General features: G+C 32.3%; 1 protein-coding gene across 1 annotated transcript in view; it reads right to left on the minus strand.

Moving 5' to 3' along the window:
- Positions 1 to 25,779, minus strand: part of NAALADL2 (N-acetylated alpha-linked acidic dipeptidase like 2) — an 890,763-nt gene that overhangs the window by 297,963 nt on the left and 567,021 nt on the right. The window contains exons 7-9 of the mRNA XM_033130693.1: positions 11,836 to 11,928; positions 9,037 to 9,242; positions 5,272 to 5,391 (exon numbers count right to left, since the gene is read on the minus strand). Coding sequence (XP_032986584.1) covers positions 5,272 to 5,391; positions 9,037 to 9,242; positions 11,836 to 11,928 — 419 coding nt within the window. The remainder of the gene's footprint in view (positions 1 to 5,271; positions 5,392 to 9,036; positions 9,243 to 11,835; positions 11,929 to 25,779) is intronic.

Genomic DNA, 25,779 nt, shown 5'->3' on the forward strand with positions numbered 1-25,779 from the left:
CATCCTATAGTTCCCAATAGAATAGACAGCATATGTATAGTAAAAACTCAAATGTTTGTGAATGAGAGAAGAGAGAATAAATAATAAAGGTTTATAATGCTTCTTAAACATCAATACTAGATATATTTAGTTCAACATGTCCTATATAATAAGATACTGAAACAATAAATGCCGTTTCGAAGACTTCCATAAGGAAGATCAATAATTAAAGATAGTGTTGCCACCAGAAAGAGAGTGAAAAGTCGAGCCACGTACTGTGGGAATTTACAGTATATAACCACCAAAAGATGTGTATTGGGAATATATAAAGAACTCTTAAAAAATGATTTAAAAAAAATAACAACTCTTTTTTTTAAAAAAATAGGCAAAGGTTTAAATAAGCATTCACAGAGAAAGATATCTAAATGGCCAATGAGCATATGAGTATGAGAGAGGTACTCAGTATTATAAATCATCAGAGACATTAAAATAAAACCCAAAATAGTACCACCATCCATATGTCTATGAGAATGATAATGCCAAATGTTGGTGATGATATGGAGCAACTGACACATTCATACATTGCTGGTAGTAGTGTAATTGGTACAAGTACTTTGGAAAACTCTTTGGCAGTATCTACTAAAGTTAAATATGATACCCTGTGACCTAGCAATTCTTCCAGATAAATACACACAAAAAATTAGTGAACCTATTCTACCAATGCACAAGAATAATAACAGCCACTATACTCATTATAGCTAAAAACTAGAAATAAAAAAAAAATCATTCAAATCCAAATGACCACCAACGATACAGTAAAAATTAGATAATTCACATCTGAATCTCTTATGGTACCATGTAGACATTCAGTTAATTTTAAAATATTTTGCTGAATTTTCTCAAAAATCCTTTTTTTAATACAGTTGACATATATTTTGTCTATAATGCACATATTATTATCATTACCATTATAAAAAAAATTAAAAGTTTTTGACATTTTATCAGTAAAATGTAAATATGAAGTAAATATTAATATGAAATTAACTTTCACAAAGAAAAGTAATTAATAATCTGAAAATATACATTAATTTCTTAAAGGTTTGGATTTTTTTAGAAATATCAATATTTATTTTATAGTTTTTGGAATTGAGTTGTTTTCTAAAACTTAGAAGTTAATTTTAGGCCAACTTTTTAAATGTTACGTATATGTTATATATAATATGATATATGTAACACATATATACATGTTATATATATATATATTATATATAACATATATGTAACATTCAAAGGAATGCATATTCAAAAGGAAAAGCATATTCAAAATACTAACAAAAAGGAAAAGCATATTCAAAATACTAACAAAAAGGAAAAGCATATTCAAAATACTAACAAAAGTAAAAAGTACCAGGAAAAAAAATCTACTATAAAAAGCCTTGGTCATTACCTCTTATTACCACTCAATGTTAAACAACTCATTGGTAGATTGTTGCTACTTTCAGAGGAGAAACTAAGTCATTAGTTATTAGCTTTTAACTTAGAAAAATTAAGTTTTTTTGAATTTTTTTAAACTTATATTGAAAAATTTCAAGTAAACCAAGAAGAGAGAACAATACAATGAACTCTCCTGTGTCTATTACACAGCTTAATAACCGTCAACTTTTCACTATTTTTCACACTTTTTTTTAAATGTTAATCTTTCATGAATTCCAAGAAAAACCTATAATCACAAATGGTGGATTCAGATTAATTCAACATTACTGAATCTTCTAAACATTCCATCCTCTCCATTCAGGATGATTTAGTTCAAATTTAGCAGACTAATCTTAGGGAAATAGTGTCTTTTCTTATTCAGTGGTTTAAATTCTCTTCATTTTAAAATCGAAGTTAGAATATCAAACTAGAGGGAGACCTCCAAAGGTATTGCACTCATCCCAGTCACAATTGACTGTTCTCTTAGTGGTCTTGAAGGTGTTGTAAAATTGTGTTGATAACATCAGTAAATGTAACAACATTTGTTACTGATTTAACAAAATCAGTAAATTTTAAAAATCGTCATAAGCAAAATAAGCCACACAACAGGGATATATACTGGATGATTCCTTTTTTTTTAATCATATTGTGAAAGACAAATCTATAAGGGCAAAATCAGATCAGTGTTTGCTAGAAACTGGGGATGAAGTGAGGGTATTGAATGCAAAGGGGTATGATGGGAATTTGGGGGGTGATGGAAATACTATACATCTCAACTGTAGTGGTATTTACATGATTGTCTAAATTTGCCAAAATGCATTGGATTATATATTTAAAATGGTAAATTTTTGTATAATTAATTATATCTCAATTTATTCTTTGAGACTAACTTAATAAAAAGAATACCATTCCAAGGTCTGAAAGAGCAAGTATAGTGGGCTACTATCTTCCATGATTGAGATAACACACAATCACTGAAGTTTTAACTGGTATTTGATTTAGGGCAACCATTTCACATTTTTTGTTTTTTAATCAAGCTTTTAGTACGTTAAAATATTCTATATGTCCAGTTTTTCTCATAAACGAAGTACTGTATATTAATTCTTTGAAGATTTCATCTGATATATTTAAGTATACTAAATGAAATTAATAGGATCTTTTGGAATCTGCACATTGCTCTATGAGTATCTAATATTCTGTGCAGCCTCATGTCATCTACAATTTAGTAAGCATGTCTTTTTTAATAGAAAATATTGTTCTATGTAGAAAAATAATTTTGAATTTGTTTTTGTTTGTTTTTGCTTGTACTGAATTGTATGGGCCATGTGATTTGCATATGGTAACAATCTAAATAAATGTAAAGATATTGAAGACTGATAAAATATACTTATCTTTGTAAGTGAAGTTACATATGTTCTGATGTTATAATTAAGTTTTTTTTTGATAAAAGAACAACTTTTAAATGTTTTAATGCCAGTAATGATAAATTATTTTAATTAAATAATATAAATTACTATAGGATTTTATGTCCTTAAGTTATCTTAACTTTTATATTAAGAGTTTGTATATTTTAAATAAAAATATGTGATGTTAAACGTTTGCATGTAATGTACTTAAATTATCATACACATAATTTAATATACAGAGATAAATAATTCTCATGTTTTAAAATTTCATGTACTATTTTTTGTTTGAACCTGTGATAATCCACCCTTCTAAACTGTCCTATGGAACACACATACATACACACACAATCTCAACTGAAAGAAATTTCCTTTCAATACAGATTCCAGTTTATTTTTAGTTTAGTATATAAACATTTTCACTTACAGAACAAAAAGTTTCCTCTCCCAAGTATATAAGGAGGTACATCTCCCATGGCACTAATCATTACTGAGAAATCATGCTGTACTTTCAGATACTAATTAGGTTTAGAGACTATATTCTATAGTGCTCTATTATAAAATGTGCAAAGACACTTTAAAAGGCATATTCTCAGACATTCATATAAATTTGATATTTCTATAGATAGATATTTCTATAGATATAGCACTATTAAAAGTTTATTTTTATTTACATATAAATTTCTATGATTACACATCTTCAAGTTTCTCAAAATAGGAAAATTGTAACTCATAAGAAGGAAAAGACATAATTTTTAAACTAACCTTCCCCAATTTCTGGATACTGGAGCTCCTACTTTCTTCTTTCTAATCACCCATCTATTCAGAAATATCTCTCCAAGAGAGGTAACTGCCCTAATTTTCCTGTTTTGAGGTTTTCCCAGGCAAATAAGAGAGTGTCGTGCGGGGCGGCCTGCGGGGCCTCTGGTCCCGCTCCCCACATAAGAACGCAGGATATGGTGAGGCCAAAAAGGAACACCCACGGAGCCATAGGTAGGGGAGTCATACCACTATATTCTCTCTGACAGCCGGGTCAGACACAGGCAGTAGTAGCTACAGGATCTGCAGTCCACCATTCACTTCCCTGCCTGCCAACCAACCAACCAATCAACGCAGCCCCGCAGTTACATCTGTAGCCAATTGGCTCACCAGTTACAGCTGATGGCCAACCAATCACAGTTGATGGTCATTCACTACCAGAGCCAGCACCTCCCCACACAAGTCCGAGAGCCTGGAAACTGCTCTCTGGGACTCTGTCCCCACAGAGAGTCAGAGATTTCAAATCAATATACAGAGCAGGAATAATTTACTTTCTGATCTGAATATAATGTAGGGCATGCACATTAGAGTTTGGCTGATTTTAAATGTACAGATGTATCCATTTCATCTTTCATAATGTATTATTTATTATACTACATATGGAAATGTCAATGAAAATTATTAAACTAGAAAATACTTTATGAAAGTCATAAAATGTTAGTTTGCGTTGCATTTCAGTCAAGAATTATAGCTAATCCAAAGCACTGTTCATTATCTCTTCCTTTTTCTAATTCAGTTTCTGTGATACTTATTTGAAATTCTGTGGGCGAAGAAAGGTCATTTTTTATATACTAATAGCCCTTGGAGTTGGGAAGAAACCACCCCCTAGTGGTGGCATGATTGCTTTCATTCTGAGAAGTAACATATCATTTTATCTGCAGTAAAAAGTCATAAAAAGAATGCAGAAATAAAAGTATCAATTCTACGAGTAAACAGAAAAAATGTTCTGCATAATTCTTTGAAACAGGAGAGAAGTAACCAAATTAAAAAAAAATAATAATAACTCTAGTGAGACATTATCACAAACTACATTTCTTTGAAGTTACTTTGTACAAAAATGCATGTTTTCCTTTCCATGGTTCTTAAAACAATGTTTTCTAAATACGTTGAGTTTATTCATCACTCAATTATACACATCCTGCTCTTGGGGGTTTTACAATTTAATTGAAAACATAGGAACGGTCCTAAATTTACTCAAAACATGAACGAGGGGGAAGAAATCCAAAAGCAACAAGTTTACCCTAAAATGCCAAGACTGGCAGAATTGGGTACTTGAGAGCTAAAATCAATTTTTAAGAAATAAATTTACAATTGACATACATTCTCTGTAACTGCATAATTCATACCTACAACTATAACCATAACAGAATAGAAAGTGAAAAATGTCAGGACATAAGAAATTGGTTAAAGGCATATTGAAGAAAATTCTATACTAGATCATTCCTTAAAATACTTAGATGTTTTTTATGCATATTAAAATCTATCTATCTATCTATCTATCTATCTATCTATCTATATGAAAATATCAAGAAATGCCAAATTATAGAGAATAAGGCTGTTTTGCATAATCATTTTATAAAAAGGTGGTTCATCTTACCTCTGCTACCAGTTGCTGAAGAGATGGTGAAGCTACAGAATATAGACTTAAGTTACCCCTTATGGGACTATGGAGACTAACATAAGCCACAACATTTTTCTGCAGAACCTTCTTGAAATCCTAAAATTAAAAAAAAAGAAAGGAGAAATCTATCTCTAACATAAATAAAAACAACAGATTCTATTTAATCAATTTATATTAAATAATAAAACATTTTCTACTTAAAATCATTGCATTGCACAAGTACTTTAAAAAAAAGCAGTATCATACTCTTTAATAAGCATATGCAAAGACATAAAATAATTTTAAATAAGCGTGTTGAGGAGTTACGTATAGCATGTATAAAATATTTTAAAGCATGTTCCTGAAAGAAGTCAACTTTTAAGAGAAACTATTCTTAAATGGCTAACATATTATGAAATACAGAATACAGAACGGAATATTTGGTCTAGTGACAGCACTTAATTTTATAGTCTTTGAATTATAGAACAGACATGGGAAAACTATTTCAGTGATTAATAAACCGACCTTTTCCTTTGAAGCAATGAGCTGCTTTTCACACAAAGTGGCTCTTTATTCTGAGTAAAATAGGGAATAATACAACTGTGTCCCTGCACATATTACCTGAAATAAAACCTGATGCATTTCCTGCACATTAGTAGCATAAAATGATTCAATAGAATAGTTTTTCCACTTCTCTGCTGAACCCTATTCCCCAAAATGGCATTATTTCATGTCTTAGGAACATCTATTTCTTCTTCCAACACTATCACATGAAAGACTGTGAGGACTTGTATACCTAGCAAATCAACAATGTTACTCCTATTTTATGTTGAAAATTCAGCTATATCTCTGAAGAGAGGTGAAAAGACAACTTGTTTAAATCTAATTATTATTATATTTTTAAATGAAGAGAAATTATAAACTTTAAGCTCAAGTACTCTTCTTTACACATAATATTTTTAAAGTCCATTTTTAAAGTCCATTGCTACACAAGTACAATGCAGAAACAGATTCTGTTTACACAGTAGCACACGGTTACTGTCTATATGTTAGTCCACTTTATTCCCGAGAGACCCTTACGTTACAGGCATTTGTGTACTCATTTGAGACATCAAGTCTTAGGGAAGTTAATCTTGCTTAAGACCACATGCTTTATGGTAGAGATTTGAACTCAGACTTCTTTCACTGAAATCTATAGTATTTTCACAATATCCTGTGAAAAATGAAGATTACTCACAGAAGAAATGGTATTTTTTGAAAAATCTATTCAGCAAAATAATTGTCCCCAAGAATAAAATCAGTATTAAGTTAATTGTGTAATAACACTATCACTATAAACTTCATTTTTAAGTGTATTGACCAATATCACCTAATCCTTTTAATTACATCTATGGGTTTCCAGGGGTAACTGTGCAAATAAAATTAAATAGGACAATATAAAATGTCATCAAGTGCTTTCCTCACTCATCTTCACTAGGAAATATTTTCAGAGCATAAATTGGTTTCAGTACAAAATGTTTCATTCTCTTAAAAAAAGTAGATTCAATCACAGTACATAGAACAAAAAAACAACAGTTTTCTAAACTCCCCAACTAGGTAGTTACACAATAGTTTCATAAATTGTATTGAAATTATTTTCTGAGATAGTATTTTAAAATAGTGTATTTTTAAAGCTAACAATCAAATCTATATATTTTTCACCATTTTCTTTACTCATACATTGCTGTCCAAAAGTCACGAGAAAAGCCAGAAAGTGCCTGAATGCATAATTAGTTGTCAAATACACATATATACATAAATACGTATTCTAGGATACAGGTCCCTAATCTTTGTAACATAAATAATCTTTCCTATGGACTCCCACATTATAGTAGTTGTAATAATAAAATCTGTTGATTGAGAAAATATAAAATCTCCAAAAGTTACAACAGCTTCAGTGAAACTTAAGAATGAATTTGTATTTTATTAATCAAAAAAATATCTACTTAATTTAAAAATATAATTATTTAAATATATGCAAGGCCACATAATTGAGTCAACTTATAAGCTATGATGCTTGATGCTCAAATAAATTCAAGGACTTTTTTGTAATAAATTTCCCCATGCACAGGGGTTCAGGATATTTAAGTTAGGAACTAATAATGTTAGACAAACCTGCTTTTAGAAAATAATTTAGAAATATGCATATTAGTTGAGGATTAACATAAATTGATTGTGGAAGTTACTAGATAGATATGGAGAAGGCTGTATGATATAGAGGAATAAATTTTTGGAATTTGAAAAGAATCTTCAAGACATCTCAAAATGTGCCTTACTGTTATAAGGAAAATTAAAACCTTGTTTTCTTTATGATAAATATATTGTGAATTATTAAAGTCAGCCAAAATCACAAATATGTTCCCTAGTTTTTTTTTTTTAAACTTATTTACATCTTTAAAGCAAGTAATTTGGAACTGAAGTTTGAGAGGTTGTTTTAGCTATTACATTTTCTATCTTACTAAAAAATTTTCAATTTAAAAAGTTTCTTTCAGCAGAGGAATTTATTTATTTGAATTAATTCTTTTGAATATGGAACAGGCATTCACACCATTAATTTACGTGTGGGAAAGCATTCCAATTTGTAATGTGTGAATTTTGATAAACTTTATACTATAAATTGTTTCTCAATTTTGACTTTTCTCTCCATCAAATTAAAGACACTGCTATTTTCTTTTATATCTTTTTGATATTTTCTTTGATAGTCAATAGACATTTCTTTTTTTCTGTTTGTTTTGTTTTGTTTTGTTTTTGAGGGCTTAAATAGTAAAATGAAACAAGAGACTTTCCCATTAGATAGCTAGGGTTGTTTTCTCCAAAGCTGAGGTAGTGAATAAGCTAAAATGGTTTTGCTTCCCTAGCTAAAACTACACAGTTTTCCCCCACCACATATTCCATTGTACATCTTTACAAAAAATATGTAAAAGTCAATAAAATATCCAAGAGTTTTACAATGTTTTCGTTGTCATTAATATGGTATCAATCCAATTATCCCTTGTCATATCCCTTTAAAAACAGTGCATCTGTGAATTGTAGGCATATCAAAAACATTTGAAACTTAAAAACTCCAGTTGTTTTCTAACCATGACTCTTTCATTTGGACAAAATATTCTTAAGGTAGGTAGGCAGGCAGGCAGGCAGGTAGGTAGGTAGGTAAGAAGGAGCAGGGAGATAGGGATGCAAGAGTAGAGGGAAGGAGGGAGAAAAATAAGTAGGAAGAAAGAAAACCACTATTTTGAGTCCATTCTCTGTATTACATAGCTAAGGTATAATGCTAAGATTATAAACATTTAACATAGGAGATTGCTTCCTAATTGTAGATAATTGTTAGAAAGTTTTAAAAAGAAAGGTCATGATATGTATCTCCTTTCTTGTCCTCTACTTGTCAACCTGTCTAAGGAGATACACAATAACCAGGTAAAAACTTTTGTGGGTGTATCAGAGTCTGTAGATCTGGAAGCAACGTGAATAAGACAGTTGGTCAGTCACATACCATTCACTGCAGTCTATTTCTAATTCCTCTTCATTTTCATGAGTGATGTCAGCAACCTAACACGTATGACACCCTGGTTGAAATGCATATTCTTGTCCTTGGCTTCAACAATTTAATTTGTCTACTACAGTCTGCGAGGGGGCAGGGAGTGAAGGGAGGACGGGAAGGGGGCGGGAGGGAGAGAGAGAGAGACAGAGACAGAGAGAGAGAGAATGGTAACTAGTGTACTTTACCTCTCCCCATTCATATGAGCCAATATTGCCAAAAGCTGTTCCTCCCCAGGAACAGAAAACAATACTGCGGTTTGGTCTCCACCCTCTCTTAACTCTTAACATCAAGGACCGGATAAAAGCTGTGATTATGGCAGTGCTACTGGCCCATTCTTGTCCACTATAACTGTATGCAGTATGATGGTGGCTGCCAACTATAATATACCGGTCTGGAAATAGAAGGAAACAAGAGCCATTAACAATCAATTTAATGACATTTACATAATCCTATTGCACAACTGAGCAATAATTATGCAAAATTGTTCTAATAATTAAGACTACTTTACATTTTTCACCCACTGTCTTCATTCACACATCTGTGTATATCAAAGCAGAGGCAGCTGCTGAACCCAATTATGAATCCAAAGATTAGATCCGTATTACTGTCCTTTGCAACAAGCATATTAATTAATGAGGTATACAAATATGTCACAATGAAACCTTTATCTAACATTTTCCCAGAATCATAGTGGGAAGTGTCCTGTAAACAGTATGTGTATGCTCAGTAAATATTAATGAACTATTAATACCTTTGAGGGAGTAGTTATTTAGTAGCTGTAAATATTAAAAACTGTGGTAGTCATTGAATGGATTTTGTAATAAATGAAGTATTTAGGGAATTAATTATAGCTTCCAAATCATAGTTTTAGCCCTTCTTTCTCAGAAGAAAAAAAAAAAATCTGTGACATCAAGAGGCTTCCAACTGCTGTAAAAGTTTCCTTTTCACATATTTTATTTTATATAATCATATAAAGTCTATTAGAAAGGTCTCAGTGACACATGGATATGGCTGTTCAATGTACATTACTGACTTGTCGTTAATAAGGAAAGTTAAAAACATATTTCTGGAATTTTCTCTGATTTTGTTGTCAGTAAATATTATTGGTAGAGAGCTAAAATTATGTGACTAAGTAGCCCTTTACATTTGCATAAATAAGACATTTTTGCACAGTGTAATTTCAGTAGGAGATGTCCCATAGCTCAATGGTTAAGTGTGCAGACTCTGAAGCCTGCCTGCTTGGGTTTGAACTCAACTTACCAGCTGTGTGAACTTAGGAAGCTTACTTAACCTCTTTATATTTTAATTTCTTCAACCATGAAATGAATAGAAACAGCACATACATCATTCAATTGTTTTGAGTTTTAAGTTAGTTACTATTTGTAAGGCCCTTTGAACAGTACCTGACACATAACAAGTACTGCATATATGTAGAATGAATTAATCTCCAATTAACTCATAGTATCAAAAAGCTACCTTATGGGAAAGAAACATGATTCTGTAAAGCTATTTTAGTTGTCCACACTGATATTGGTACCAGCAATGTATTTGATCTGCTGACATTTTATCAAAATTTAATTAATAGTATATATCCTGTGTCTGTAAATATTGGAACCCTGAGGGTTCCCCAGATATGTGTGAACATTATGTTTGGAATTGTCTTTATTCTAAATAAACCACATCTAAAAACTTTAATACTAATTGATGATTGTTTCTAACTTTCAAAGTCATTAAAAAAATTATGTGAATAAACAGCCAGTATTTTTGTATAGAATTTAAACAAACAACATTTGAGAAACTTTGTTTATGCACTGAAGAATACTACTGGTAAATAAATTATATATTTTTTTTTCTGGATTGAATTTCAATATGGAAAGTGTTTAACCTAAAGCTAATATAATATTATACAATTTGTTTATTTTTGATAACTTGCAAATACATGAATGTTGACATATACTTCTAGTACTTCAATTATAGATTCTTATGGTGGGAATTTGTTGAAATGGTTGAAACACAATGGGAACAATTTTCAAATTTCTTTATATCTTGTTTGATGATCAGTTTTTCAATATTGCTTCTGCAATGAATTTTTGTGAGAGTTGGCTGGCAAGAAACTTGTGGGATCTAAAACTTGATCTCATAATTCTCTGGGTTAGCAATTGTGAGATCAATTTGACTAAATTCATGTAGAATAAAAATTGTCCAAAGAAAACTTGAGTAAATGTTCCAACCTAATTAATAGAAATGCCACAAGTGTAGTAAAAATATTGTTGCATTTTACGCTGCATAACCAGCGTATCAGACAGTAATATGTGATTCAATTTCCCAGTGTATTTGGAAGTGTTGCTATTAATCTCTTATTATATGTGTCAGTTATTTTTACTTTTTTATCCAGTGTAATATCATCTGAAGATTCCATCAGCATCCTATAACAAAGTGTAAATTTATTTAAAATTTAACCAGGTGATCATTTTCATAAGCATCATCAAAGCCTAAAACCATACAAGTATTAGTCAGAACTGTCAGTGAAACAAGGTTCACAAACGGGATGTAGATTAACAGTGGAAGTTTAGATCTAAAGACAAAAAAATATTATTATTTTTTTTAAAAAACACACCATTAAAACTAAAATGTTTTCGCTTAAAAACAATAATATTTTCTTATAAAATTGCCTTCAATGGTGTTATAGAGAATAAAAAGACCAGAAAAGAAAACATTGAATTTCATAACTTTTCTTTGCTAGGTAGGCACATGCCTAGTTTAACAAATCTAAACTCTGTTTTCTATGTTTTGTTTTTCTTCCTCTCTTACACTCCCTACTATGATTTATTTTTGAAGACATATGGTAAGAAAAAGCATAAAGATCCACTTCATAGTTTCACACTGACCCACTCTTCAAGTGGTATAAACTTCTGGTTATATCTAAAATAGGATATTTAGCTATGCTATTAAATTATTATAAAGCAATACTTAACCCTACTTACCTGGAGAAGTCAAGCCCTTTAAATATCCAACAACATTAGTAACTGTTTTGAATTTTGTGACTGTCTGAACTTGCATGTTGATAATTCTTTCTTCTGGAAAAAATAAAAAAAAATAAAAGATGCTTATTTCTCTATATTTAATATGTCTTTTCTCAAAACATTCAATTTTATTTATCCAATATCATCAGTAAAAAATTGCAAGCAATTACATTTTTGTAGATAACTAAACTTACATGTTTTGACAAATATTTATTCAGTATTTTGTGTAGAATCTATGTTAGGTTATGCAATGATGGCTAAGATAAAATTGTTAGCCTCATAGAAATGCAGAGCCATAATAGACAATTCTAAATTTCACATTTAGGCTACAATGGGATTCAACATGAGAGCACACAGAAGCCAACCCTGGAAGATGGGGGCAACTCATATCTTTTAAAAAAGAAAAAAATATATATCAAACAAAAACAGTTCCAAAGAATTTTAAGTACTTTTCTAACATCAGAAAAAGAGCATGGGGAAGGTAATTTTAAATTTCCTATATGATTCATTGTTGCAGTATCACTTTGAAAATTGTAAAAACATTACAAAATTAAAAGAATAAAGCTTGTTAAAGCTATACATTTCTTCAAAAATAGGAGTCTTCATTTCCACCTGTGTGTGGGTCTCTCACCTGTACTGGTATTCTAAATTTCCTCCAACTGCTCTGCCTCTTTGAATTTTTTATCCATGCTTGATGTTCCAAAATTGTGATAACAAATAAGGCAAAGACACCAATCAGGAAGGACTCCAGTCACAGTGCTAAAGTGACCTTTCAAGGTCATTGGTGGTAATGTGTTATTCCTGTATTTAATGGATTCTGGACGTCTGTGGGGATGGTTCTAGGAAGGTTCCAGGGTAGCCAGGTGGTAGTGTCGGGATGGAGTGGGAGTGGGTGGCAAATATAATACAAAGTAGCCACTTCCAAATAGACATGCTATAGCGCTAATAGGCCTTCAAATGTTACGTATGACTACTAGATGAAAATTGTTAGGATACATGAGTTGCTTCTTCCTTGAATGCATCCTACTAACAATTTAAGTGGAAAATCAGTCCCCTCAATCTGTTAAAAGTATAACTAAAACAAAAGTAAAGAGGAAGCTGAGATAATGCCTGAGAGCTTCATGTATGAAGACAGGACATCTCTTTAGAGTCTAAGTATTGTGGTTTTAATTTAGGTGCTATACATTTTTGTTGGTTATAAATTAATATAGTTCCTTTTTCAGAGCAGATTCAGATTTACAGAAAAGGTTACAGAAAGTACAGTTCCCAAATCCCCTCTTCCCCCCCCGCCCTCTTATTAACATCTCTCATTAGTGTAATGCATTTGTTACTACTGATGAGCCAATAATAATACATTATTACTACTAAAGTCCATAATTTCCATTAGGGTTCATTCTTTGTGTTATATAGTCTATGGGTTTTGACAAATGTATAATGCCATGCATCCAACATTACAAAAATAGTAATTGTATACATCATACAGAACAGTATCATTGCCCCAAATATTCCTGTGCTATACCTATTCATCCTCCCCTTCATTCCTCCTTCTTGAGGCCCTGGCAACCACTCATCTTTTAAATGTCTCCATAGTTTTGCTGTTTCAAGAACATCATATAGTTTCACTCCTACAACTGTTTTTAATGTTTCCTTAATTCCCTATTTTAAGTTTGCTCCTAATAGTCTAGATAAGTAAACTTTAGATAAGAGACTCATTAATTTATAGTATTTTTAAATATTCTTTCCAGCTTATTTTTGACTTAGATATGGATAATCTTCTCTGGTTTTGTGAAGGTCAATATTTTTTTTTCTAATTCCACAGTAAGAAAAACTTAAAATATATACAAATGTACAATACAATTTATACAAATGTGCAATATACTGCTTGAAATGTTATCTTACATTAATAGAGTGCATTATAGTTTATAATTTTAGAGTGCATTTTCACAAACAGAAACTAATTCTCATTGGATCTCAGTGATTCCTGAAACCACCAATTAAATAGGTTCAATTATTTTTGTTTATTCAATGAAGCACATAGGGGCAAAATTGGGGCTCAAACTCAGGTCTTCGTATGAATAACATTTTTATCTGGATAATAAAGTATATCTCACAGGAAATCTCCATTTTTTTATTATGAGATACTCTTCATGTATAAAAGAATAAAAAATATATATACTATACAATGATGATGTACATCAAGTTTTAACACATTATTTCACTATATTTCTTTCACCAATACCCTTTTCCAATGAGCAAATAAATACAATCTTACAGATTTAGTTCTTACTCTGAGGTTCACATTAATCATTTCCAGTTTTTTTATATAGATATAGATAGATAGATTGATAGCCAGATTGATAGATACAGGCAGACAAAGGCATAGACACAGACATAGACATGAGCATATTCAATACTTTCACAGGCCACGACATTTTAAACAAATTATGTATTTTTTCCCACTCTGCATTATATTTTTCATAATTTTCCATGAAAGTAAATGGAGATCTTGATCATTCACTTTAACTGCTAAGAAGTATGTGATTGTAGAAGCCATCCCAGTTTATTTTATAGTTCTATAACTGAGGATTAGTGAGGTTACTTACACATTTTCAACATCACATTGTGGCAAAGAACATTTTTACATTTCTTGAGCACGTGTGCCATATACTCTCAGATAGATAACTAGAAGTAGAATGTCTGAGTTATACTATGTGTAGCTTTAACTTTATTTGGTATGGAGAAATTGCTCCTCAGACTTTTCCATTTTGACATTCTGACATGTATGAGACTCTCATTATCATTTTATTTTGCATTGCCTTGATTACTAGCGAGGTTCAGCAATTTGTCATAAGTATATTCATAATTCCAGTTTCTTAGTCATATTCTTTGACTATTTTCCCTTGAGTTGTTTGTTTATCATTATGGGTATTTTTGTGGGTATTTAAAGAATATCATGCCCTGATTAATTATATGCATTATAAACACTTTTCAACCTGTGATTTTCATTTTCTCAATATTTATTATGTTTCAAAATATTAATTTGTTCAAATTTATCAATATTCACCTTGAATATTGGGGGGCATGCTTGTATTGTATTATTTTGCTTAGGAAACACTTTCTTATTTTGATCTCAGGAAAGTGTTTTTCCATGTATAATATTTTAAAGCTGAATTTTCAAATTTGTGTCTTTATCTGGCCAGAATCTGTTATGAAGTAGGCATTCAATTTTACCTCTGCCTCATGAATAGTCAATTTTTCTCAACACTTGAATAATTTTTGCCAATGAAGCATTAATAAAGCTGCTGTCATATGAGGAGATCTAATCCACACATACATTTGATTTTTGCCCTGCTATTGCATTTTATTTTAACCAATGCCATACTGTTTAAATTAATATTGATGACTGAAATGGTGGTTCTTTATCATCATCATCATCATCATCATCATCATCATCATCATCATCATCAAAACCATATAATTATTATTCAATTTTGGGGATATTTATGGACCATTATTTTCATATGAACTTGGAGTTTGCCATTTATCAGGAAAAGGCATTTCAGGATTTCATTAGGATTGCATTAAGTTAATGGACCCATTTGAGGAAATTATATTGAGTCTTCTATCCATGAACACGTTGTGCTTCTCAATTTATTTCAGTTGACTTTATATTTTTTAATAAAGTTTTATTTTTTTCTCCATAAAAGTTTTGCACCATTGTTATTAAATTTATTTTCACTGTTTCTCAGCCATGTTAGCAAAATATAGCATGTACCACTTATTCTATTGTGTACAGGGGTGCTATTTGATTTTGCATCTTGGTCTTACAATGAGCCTTCTTATTAATCTCCAGTAGGTTCCAATGGTTGATCTATAGGATTTTCATTTTGTTAGTTTCAATGTAGACAATTATTTACCAAAGAAAAATAATGATAGTTTTGTTTCTTTCTTTCACACTTTTGTAGCTTTTACTTACTGTCCTCATCATGTTGTCTAGGACTGCCAATGCAATGTAGAATGCAGGCAGTGACAGCAGCATTCCTGGGTCTTTGCTTTATGTTCTTCACATAAAAAAAATAAAAATGTTTCTGCGGTTTTATTATTTAAAAAGGGTGTTTGCTACAGGTTTCTGGCAAATTCTGTTTATCAGATTAAAGATCATTTCTTACTTTTCTAAGATATTTTATCATAAACAGATGTTAAAATAGCTTATGGGATAATTGTAAGACTTTTTTTTTTTAATTTACAATGTTAAGTAAATTGTACATATTCCTGAACTAAGCTCTGCCTAGTCATATGTATTCTGTGTTTTGTTATTAATATTTTTAGGGTATTTCTGTATACATTTATAAGTGTTTGATCATTTCACTTCTCATTTTCTTGTATGATTTTGATATCAGTGTTATACAATGTCACACATATTTAGGAATCTGCTTCTTAGATTCTGTATGAGTTTAAGCAGCAAGGGCATTATCCATTTTATAAAGAACTGCTAGGGCTAGAATTGCTGAATGAAACCAATTAGATCTTCAAATTAAATGAAAACAAGAAGTGCTAGGATTCATACATAAAACTATTTGCTCCAGGAATTTTCCATGGGAAGAGAGGTTGCATTTCCTACATGTTTAATTAATATATATTTTCATTTCATTTCATTCAATATTTTCAAACAAATATTATTAAAATGGTTATAAGCACATTCAGATTTTTAACATTTTTTCTAGTAAATTTACTTGCATTTAGTTATTCATTCTCTTCTTATGCTTAAAAAAAAAAACAAAAAAAACCCCTGCCATTTAAGCTGTTATTTCTTCCCCTTTTCTACTTCTAACATTAACTGACTTATGTCTTTTTTTTTTAACCCATCAGTTTGGCTAGAAGTAAGCTAATTCATTAGTATTTAAAAAAACAAAAAAAAAAAAAACAAAACAAAAAAACAACAACAACAACAAAAAAGTTTTGGAGTGAATACTCAATATTATTACGTTTTCTTTTTCACGTCAATATTAAGTTTTGTACTTATTATTGGCTTTGGTAAATTTTACCTGAATGTATTCTCATGTTTTGTTTTAGTTTTTTTTTCTTTTTTACTTGACTTCTTCTTAAGTTTTTTTAAGTTAACTTCTAATTCAGCTCCTCCTTCTCTCTCTCTCCACACACACACACACACACACACACACCCCCACACACACACACACATATACACAGACATATGTATGTAAAGCTATGGATTTTTATATAGCCGTAGTACATTAATTTTGATATATAGTATAGATTATTATCCTATAGATTCTAAAATGTTTAATTTCTATTGTAATTCTTTCTATAATATACGCATTAGTGAAATAGTTTTTAAATATTCAAATATAACGTGTGTGTTACTGTTTTGATATTGATATCTAACTTAAATATGGACAGAGAGAAAAGTCTATATGTTACTGATATTTTAGTATTAGGTAAGATTGGTTTTGTGACTCTATAAGCTATCACATATTAGAAATAGAGAATAAACATTTTTGTAAATGCTCCACAGAAAGACTGCATTCCCTATGATATGGGTGCAGCATCCATATATGCCCAGTAGATCAATCTTGAAAACTGTATGGCTATGACTTTATTAATTGTTCTACATATTTTCTGTGTTAATTATTGATATATGTTAAAGTTTCTCATATGATGTTAATTTATCAATTTATCCAGGCCATACTATATAATTTTTCTTTGTATATTTACACTAGTTTCTTGTACACAAGTTTGAAATTGCTATGTTTCTGATTTCTATATAAAATACGCAGAAAAAATTACTCCATATATCTTCTCTAGCCCAATTTTTTTTTAAAGTCCTTCTCCCCTCCTTTGATATTAATATAGAAGGTGCCAAAAAAATGTATACACATTATAAGAAAGGAAAAAAAAACTATATTAAAATTGTAATATTTAATATATACTGATAACTAAAGATGAATACAAGTCATGTGTATACATTTTTTGGCACCCCCAGTATTTTCCCAGCATTATATTGACTTTGCCAGGCATCCCAGGGACATATCTGGATTGGGGACAGTTTTTATGATAGTTTCTTGGCTTAAACTTTCTATACTACAATGGTAATGAAAATTCTGAGCCAAGGTTTTTGATTTCTAAGGCAGATTTTTTTTTTTTCCCCCATCAAGATCTCAAGCAGAAGAAAGCTTTCCTTCACCCGTGGGTGGATTTCTTTCTAACCTTCCTATTCCCACCTCACAGTTCTGGTGTTAAATAGTAATGGTAGTCATAACTCCCTGTTCCTTATAGGCACATAAGCATGTCTTTTGCCCCATCGTGATTGTTATGTCCCCACCCTGATTTACAAGGATCCATAAACTCCCAACACCAGGCAACCACAGTGTCAGCTCTCTTGCTTATTTATTTGAATTTTTTTTTTTTTTGTCCTGTCCTCATTTTGCTTCTGGATATTTGGCAATCTTTTTTGATAATTGGTTTTTAAAACATTTTTTTCTTCTATATCACAGAGTTCCTAGACATTTGTTTGGAAGGATCCTACACTATTTTACCCTGCCCTCTTCTACATCCAAAAATCTAAGGCTCCTATTTAAAAGAAACACAAAAGTCTGAGAAAGTGAAGACAACATCTTGCTCTGATAAAGATGCGATATTTACACTGGATCTTTCCAACTGACAGGACTCCCTTATGTATCACGGGGTAAAGACCAAGTCCACATACTGACTTATAACATAGCAAAAACCAGCTTTTCATCTATTTATCTATATCCCAACACATATGTTGATCCCAATATGCATCATTTTCTATTCTTCCATATCCATGGCTAAAAACACATACGCATAGAATTTTTTTTCTTCCTTCAATAGAAGCAACACTACAATCACATTTTCAATTTTAATAATGAATGTCAGTAAAATCTGGAATAAACTTGCACTCTCATAATGCATCTATTGCTGTGTATTGCTAATTTGAACAACTCATCGGTGAGGTGATATTTCTCTTCATAGACATAACAGCAGAAATCCTGTACTTTGAAACTTATCCTACAAGATAAATTGAACTCTTTGTAGTATAGTCTATAATATCAATTACAGAAAACAACATAAATATCCCAAACAGGGAAATGACTTAGAAAATTTTGCTAAAATGTATAGCTGTTAAAATGTAAAAATAATATTTAGAAACATGATATATTATAAGTGAAATTAACAACATAAAAAGAGATATACATAAAGATTAAACTTAGGTAAAAATGTATATCTTTATGGACAAAATATTAGAAAGGAAGGATTAATACATGAAACTGAAATTGGGTTGGGGAGGCCTCACTCCATCTGCTGGGCTGAAATACTGTTGTAAAGAGGCTTAAGTAAACCTGAACCCTTGGTTGCGTATTTATTACTCTCTTCCACATCCCCAGGGGTGGTGGAACTAAAACCTAAGAAGACTGTCTCCTCCTCTTGCTGCATCTTATAACATTGAATCCCTGAAAAGTAAGGCTACCTGGTTAACTGGCTGAAAATAAGGGTGGATTAGAAGAGTTCCAGAGTAACTGGGAACACGTTTACTTTGTCAAACTATACAAACCCAGGATGACATACATTGATTTCAACTCTGTCCTTTTATAAGTCACAGGAAGTGGAGCTGATCCTTCTAAGACAACATAAACTTCCAGACTGAAATACATTCCTACATGTCTGAGGTCCATAACCACATAAAAGATAACACGATGAACACATACACTACCCAAAGTAAACGTATTGAAACACACAGTATATGAATTTAAAAGTAAGCATTATAATTAAACTCAAAAAGAGAAGGGACTGCGTTAGCAATAAAAAATAACTAAAGAACAATTTTAAAAAGAGGAAACAGTAGGTATGGAAAACAGAATAATTGAAGGAAATAGATAGAATAAGTAGAGATAGTAAGTAATAGATATAACTGAAAATGAATTTGAGAGCTAGATTACATTGAGAATTCTTTTTTCCGGGGAACCACAGATTAGGATAAAAAGAGAAAATTAAAAGTATAATTAAAAATATGGTGCATTAGGGCGGCTGGATGGCTCCGTTGGTAAGAGTACAAGTTCTGAGCAACAGGGTTGCTGGTCTCATTCCCACTTAGGCCAATGAGCTGTGTCCTCCACAACTAGGTTGAAGACAATGAGCTGCCACCAATCTTCTGGAGGGGCGGCCAGATGGCTCAGTTGGTTAGAGCATAAGCTCTCAGCAACAAGGTTGCCGGTTCAATTCCCCCGTGAGACGGTGTGCTGCCCCCCCTGCAACTAAAGACTGAAAACGGTGACTGGACTTGGAGCTGAGCTGCGCCCTCCATAACTAGATTGAAGGACAATGACTTGGAGTTAATGGGCCCTGGAGAAATACACTGTTCCCCAATATTCCCCAATTTTGAAAAAAAGTATAAAAGTATGGTAGATAGAAATAGGAGTTGTAGAAAGAATGCCAGAAGAAGAAAAAAATAAATGGAGAAGAGAAAATAGTTGAAATGATGATGATGATGATATTATTTTGCTTGACATCATATGATATTTGATATTTGACATCATATAACAATAATATGATGATATTTGACATCATATAACAATAATAATTATTACTGACATTATATAACATTAACAACAATAATTTTTCCAGAAGGAGAAAAACATGGGTATGTACTTTACAGTGAAATTTAAGATCATCAAAGATGAAAATAAAAAATTCTGAAAGCTCCCAGAATGAAAGAAAAAAACACAAAAACAGATCAGTTATAAGAAAAACAAGTACCAGATTGATACTGAGCTCATTAAAAAAAAAAAAAAAGATACAAGAAAACCATAAATTCATGTTGTTAAAGATATATAAAAAAAAAAAAACAGCAAGAGGAACTTCGAACATATAATATTTGGTAACACAGAAGTATCTAAGTGTGTATCCTTGGGGTAATGGACACATCAAATGTAGGAAAGCTACACTTTAAAATACTATGTAGAACCTAGAAGCAAGGGAGTAAACGCATGTATGACAGCATGGGTAGAGATTAACCACAGAATGCTAAATGAAAGTAAAATAAATAAATAAAGTACAAGAGAATGAAAAACATTGCTTAATGATATTTTTATAAATTAAACATTCATATACTCAAAAACAGTGAATCTTTCTTCTTCCCTTTTCCTTCCTTTCTCCTCCTAAATGAGTCAGTCTTAAAGGTATTAGGTGGGGTTGGCCAAGTTAATGCCTCTGACAGTGGCAGAAAAAGATAATACCAACCCCTTGGCGTGGCCCAGAGCAAGGGGTTGCAGACCATGTGAGGCAAGGATGGCACTCAAATAGGTTGGGATAGTCCAGCACAGGGCATCAGGGCCCAGGCATGATGGAGACAGGGTGTGTGTGTGTGTGTGTGTGTGTGTGTGTGTGTGTGCGCGCGCGCGCGCGCGCGCGCGCGCGCAAGCCTGAATATGGGAGGAAAGCAACTATAAAGGGGGATGATGAAATGATCCACTGGAATATGCTAGGACATCCCCATTTAAGAGCTGAACAACACATACTGATGGAGGTTGAGTGGGGCGAGGAAGTTCACTGCATTGTGGTTGGGGGACAGGCAGAGCATCTGACGTGGGGTGAAGAGCCTATGTGGTCCTGGCGTGGTTGTCAGCCCTAATGGAGTGAGAAGACATTCTGGTGGGGGAGGGAGTAATGATATCAACTGATTATACTTAAGGGAACTGAGCACATGAGTCAAATATATTCAGGATAATGAGAAGCAGATTTCTTACTGTTAGAGAAGGAATTTACAGACATGAAAAGATTAGGAAAAAAAACAAATATGCTAGGTATTGATATGTATTCACAGTTTCCCATATACATAGACACACTCATAAATATGGATATACATTTGAGTATTTTTATATTCATATTTACATCAAAATACATGATAAAATATGACTGTATTTTCCTAGCTTTGTTTACTAAGCGGTCTTGACAGCAGTAAGACTCCAATCGCAATAAACAAATCTAGAATGCACATGTTGTTTCCTATACATCATTTTCCACTCAAAGGAACTAAAACTCTTTGGAGCAAAGGCTAATGGGGCAGGGAAAGTGCAAGATGATTTGGTACATCTTTCTATGTCAAAAACTAAGGAAATGCTCTAAGAATAACGAGGATATGCCATAGGACACAGAAGCCAGGTTGAAGTTACTAATCCTGGCTTACCTGTGACAAGTTGAGTATCAAATTAAAAATAGGATTGGGTTATGATCCATTAAATAAATTTGGAATATAAATCAATTATGTAATAAATTGATACTCATGTATGAATACAGAAACATACAAACAGGAAAAAGAAAGCTCTTGTTTACAGTAGAATGCCAACTAATAAAAGCAGCAGGAACGATGGACTTGAAAGGTGACCACTAGCATAAACTTGGTGATGACTTATCGGGCATCAACGGACATCGAAACTAGTGGGTGGAGGTAGGAGTGGGTGGGGACAGGATGTTTGCATGATTTCGAATGCTTGTTGATTATAAAAGAAAAGTAAAAATAACTTCAATGAGGAAGTTGGGCAGATACCACCTTAATCAACTGATCAAAGTTAGCGTTACTAGTAATGGGACAGATTGATAACCAGTCTCACTTTTTGCAACCAAAGGCAAAGAACCTGAATTTATTTATGAAAAAAAATATCAGATAGCTCCAGACAGGGGGACATTCTGAAGATAACTGGCATGTAAACTTCAAAGGCATTAAAATAATAAATGTTAAGGTAAGATAGAAACTATCCCAGGTTGAAGGAAATGGAAGACCTGACATCTTGCATGACATGATCCTAATTTAGATCCATTTGCTGTTTAGGACATTATTGGGACAATTGGCAGAAAAGTTCAATGGTGCCTATGGAGTGTATGGTAGTAATGTACCAGTTTTTAATTCCTGGTTGTGATGGTTTGCCATTTGTGTAGGAGATGTCATTGTGGGAGAATTCAGATGTGATGGTTCAGCATGTCTGTAGCTTGCTCTTGGGTAGTTGACCGGTGGGAGGGGGGGTCTTTGCACTATTCTTGCAACTTTTCTTTCTTTTGTTTTTAATTAAAGTTCATTGGTTGACAAGTGTTAGTAAAGTTACATAGGTTTCAAGTGTACAGTTCTGTATTACATCATCTATATATCATGTATGTTCACCACCAGAGTCAGTTCCCCTTCTGTCACCATGTATTTGATCCCGTTTACCCTCATCTCCCACCCCCCTCTCTGCTTACCCTCTGGTAACCACTAAGCTATTGTCTGTGTCTATGAATTTTTGTCACTTCATTTGTTTGTCTTGTTACTTTGGTGTTTACAGAAAAGATGAAATAGTGCCATTTGCAACAACATGGATGAATCTTGAGGTTACTAGGCTAAGTGAAATAAGTCAGATAGAAAAAGTCGAGAACCATATGATTTCACTGATATGTGGTATACAAAACTGAAAGCAGCTTTTCCATAAGTTTGAATTTATTTCAAAATAAAAATTACTTTTGAAATTAGAAAAATACGGAGAACACTTAGATGCAATTTATTATTCAAATAGTCAACGCATGTTTATGTATATATGCATTGCTACTTTGAGATAATATTTCCTGCTCACATTTACCAAATGTTTTCTGTGTTTCATGTTTCAACGTTTGATGGAATCTTTAAAGTTGACATGCGGAGTTCAAAAGATTTCAAGATGACAAAAATGTGCTCAACTCAGAGAATGTTCGTATTCAAATAGTGTGAGGAGTGTCAGAGCTAAGAGACATAAAATTAGGTGCCTCTCTCTAGTCCCTAATTCTGTTATGTGCAGAGAAAAATATCTGCTACAGAAATTATGTGCCAGAGTTAATTCTGTCTTGCATTTTTCTTGATATTATAAAGGGTCAACTAGTCCTCAGTCTTCTTCTTCCCCAATAGCTAACAAAGCTGAATCTCCACCTGCATTGTGAGTAAAAATACTCAAATTTAAGAAGAATAACAACACTGACTTAGAGAGATTTGAATATTAACAGTTGTTGCCAATTGCCAATTCCAATAATTATCTTTAGTTAGTTTTCTAGACAAGTTCTTCCAGGGCTTCCTAATTTTAATTGAATATTTGTCTCATTCTGTGTAAAGGAAGTCCTAAGGTTGTGAACAGGTTCTTAGAAAGTGCGATTTTAAGCAAAATGACATATAACAGAACAAATTTTATCACGGGCTAATTGGTATGAACAAGCGTTAAGTTCCTAAGGCATAGTTCTAGCCAACGCCCTCGCCCCCTCCCAAACACACACACAGACACACACACACACACACACACACACACACACACAATAAGCAAAACATGACCAAACTTCCAAATAAAGACACAGAATAACTTGATAGTGGTCCCATGGGAGGGACGTTGGAGGGATGGGTGAAAAGGGTGAATGGCTAGTTCAAACAGCGAGTTTTAAAAGCAGTATGGGATGTAAAGTACACCATAGGAAATATAATCAATGATACTGTAATAGTTACATGTGGTGTCAGATGGGTATTAGACTTAATGGGAGTAACCACTTTGCAATGTATATAAACGTCTAATCTCTAAGTTATACACCTGAAACTAATATAATATTGTGTATCAATTATAATTGAAAAATACATTTTAAAAATTCCCAAAACATTCCTAACATTAAATATTAAAATAAATGTTATTTATGCAAACATTTAAGAAAGATTAATAAAAACAAAAAGATGATTATTTTCCAATACACTTATTCTAATTCAGGGTCGAGGGCAGTTGGAGTCCATAATGGCAGTTCAGGGTGCAAGGTGGGAACCCACCCTGAACAGAATGTCCTTCCATCTCAGGGTGCATCATGCCCACACCCACACTTATCTTAGACTGGGATAATGACACATGCCAATGAGACTAATGTGCACACCTTTGGGATGTAGGAGGAAGCTGGAATACCCAGAGAAAACCCACACAGACTTGGGAGAATGTGCAAAGTTAACATAGTGACCCAACTGGAATTTTTTTTTTCTCTCATCAATATTATAATGAAACAATGTTGAATAAAACAATGCTATTTGAGAACCTGCTGTACGTGAGTCTCTTTCTTGGCTATCTAACTCTAGATAGAACTTCTATAATTGGGACTCTTAACTTTTTTTTTTTCCAATGTCCCTGTACCCCAGAGACTCAAGAATCTGCTCTTTAATCACGATTTTCATGATTTGGGCTCCATAATCTGCTAACACCTTTCCTAAATGACAACTGCTTGCCTAATTATATTAATATAAACTGCTTCTGGATTCTATACCATCATAACTTGTATAGATTTCTATGTGCTCCATTTTCCTTGTTGGATCTACCTATTGCCAAATGTTTTTATGAACCAACATAATTGATTGGGCATTACATGCTTAACCTCCAGGGTCTTATGTAAAATATCAACTAATATAGCATGCACACTGCCTAATCACAATGGACTGGCAGCCAGTAGCTGGAGTCTTCACACTAACGCATACAAACTGATGTTAGAGCACTAGTTTCTTCCTGCCATATTGGAATCTTCTCAGAAATAGCATTTCTGTTTATTCATCAATGAATGTTTCTTTACACAAGAGGATAGTTCTAGTCTTAAGACGTGTGCTCACTATGACTGACCTCACCTGAATCAGTAGGACTGTTTTACCATATTCTGTATCCTGGCAATAATATCAACTGCAAATAATTTCCTTTAAAAGTGTTATACACTAATTATAATTATGAAGTTTCTAATACAAACCTTAAGGACTAATATATGGTTTACTGGAAATACAAGGGAGAGAGAAATTAGTTAAATAATATCACAAAGAAGCATCCCGTAAATTGAGAAGGTAGACCACATGCAGTATAATTGACTTGA

Source organism: Rhinolophus ferrumequinum, chromosome 2 (genome assembly GCF_004115265.2).
Source record: "Rhinolophus ferrumequinum isolate MPI-CBG mRhiFer1 chromosome 2, mRhiFer1_v1.p, whole genome shotgun sequence".
NCBI classification, from domain to species: Eukaryota; Metazoa; Chordata; class Mammalia; order Chiroptera; family Rhinolophidae; genus Rhinolophus; species Rhinolophus ferrumequinum.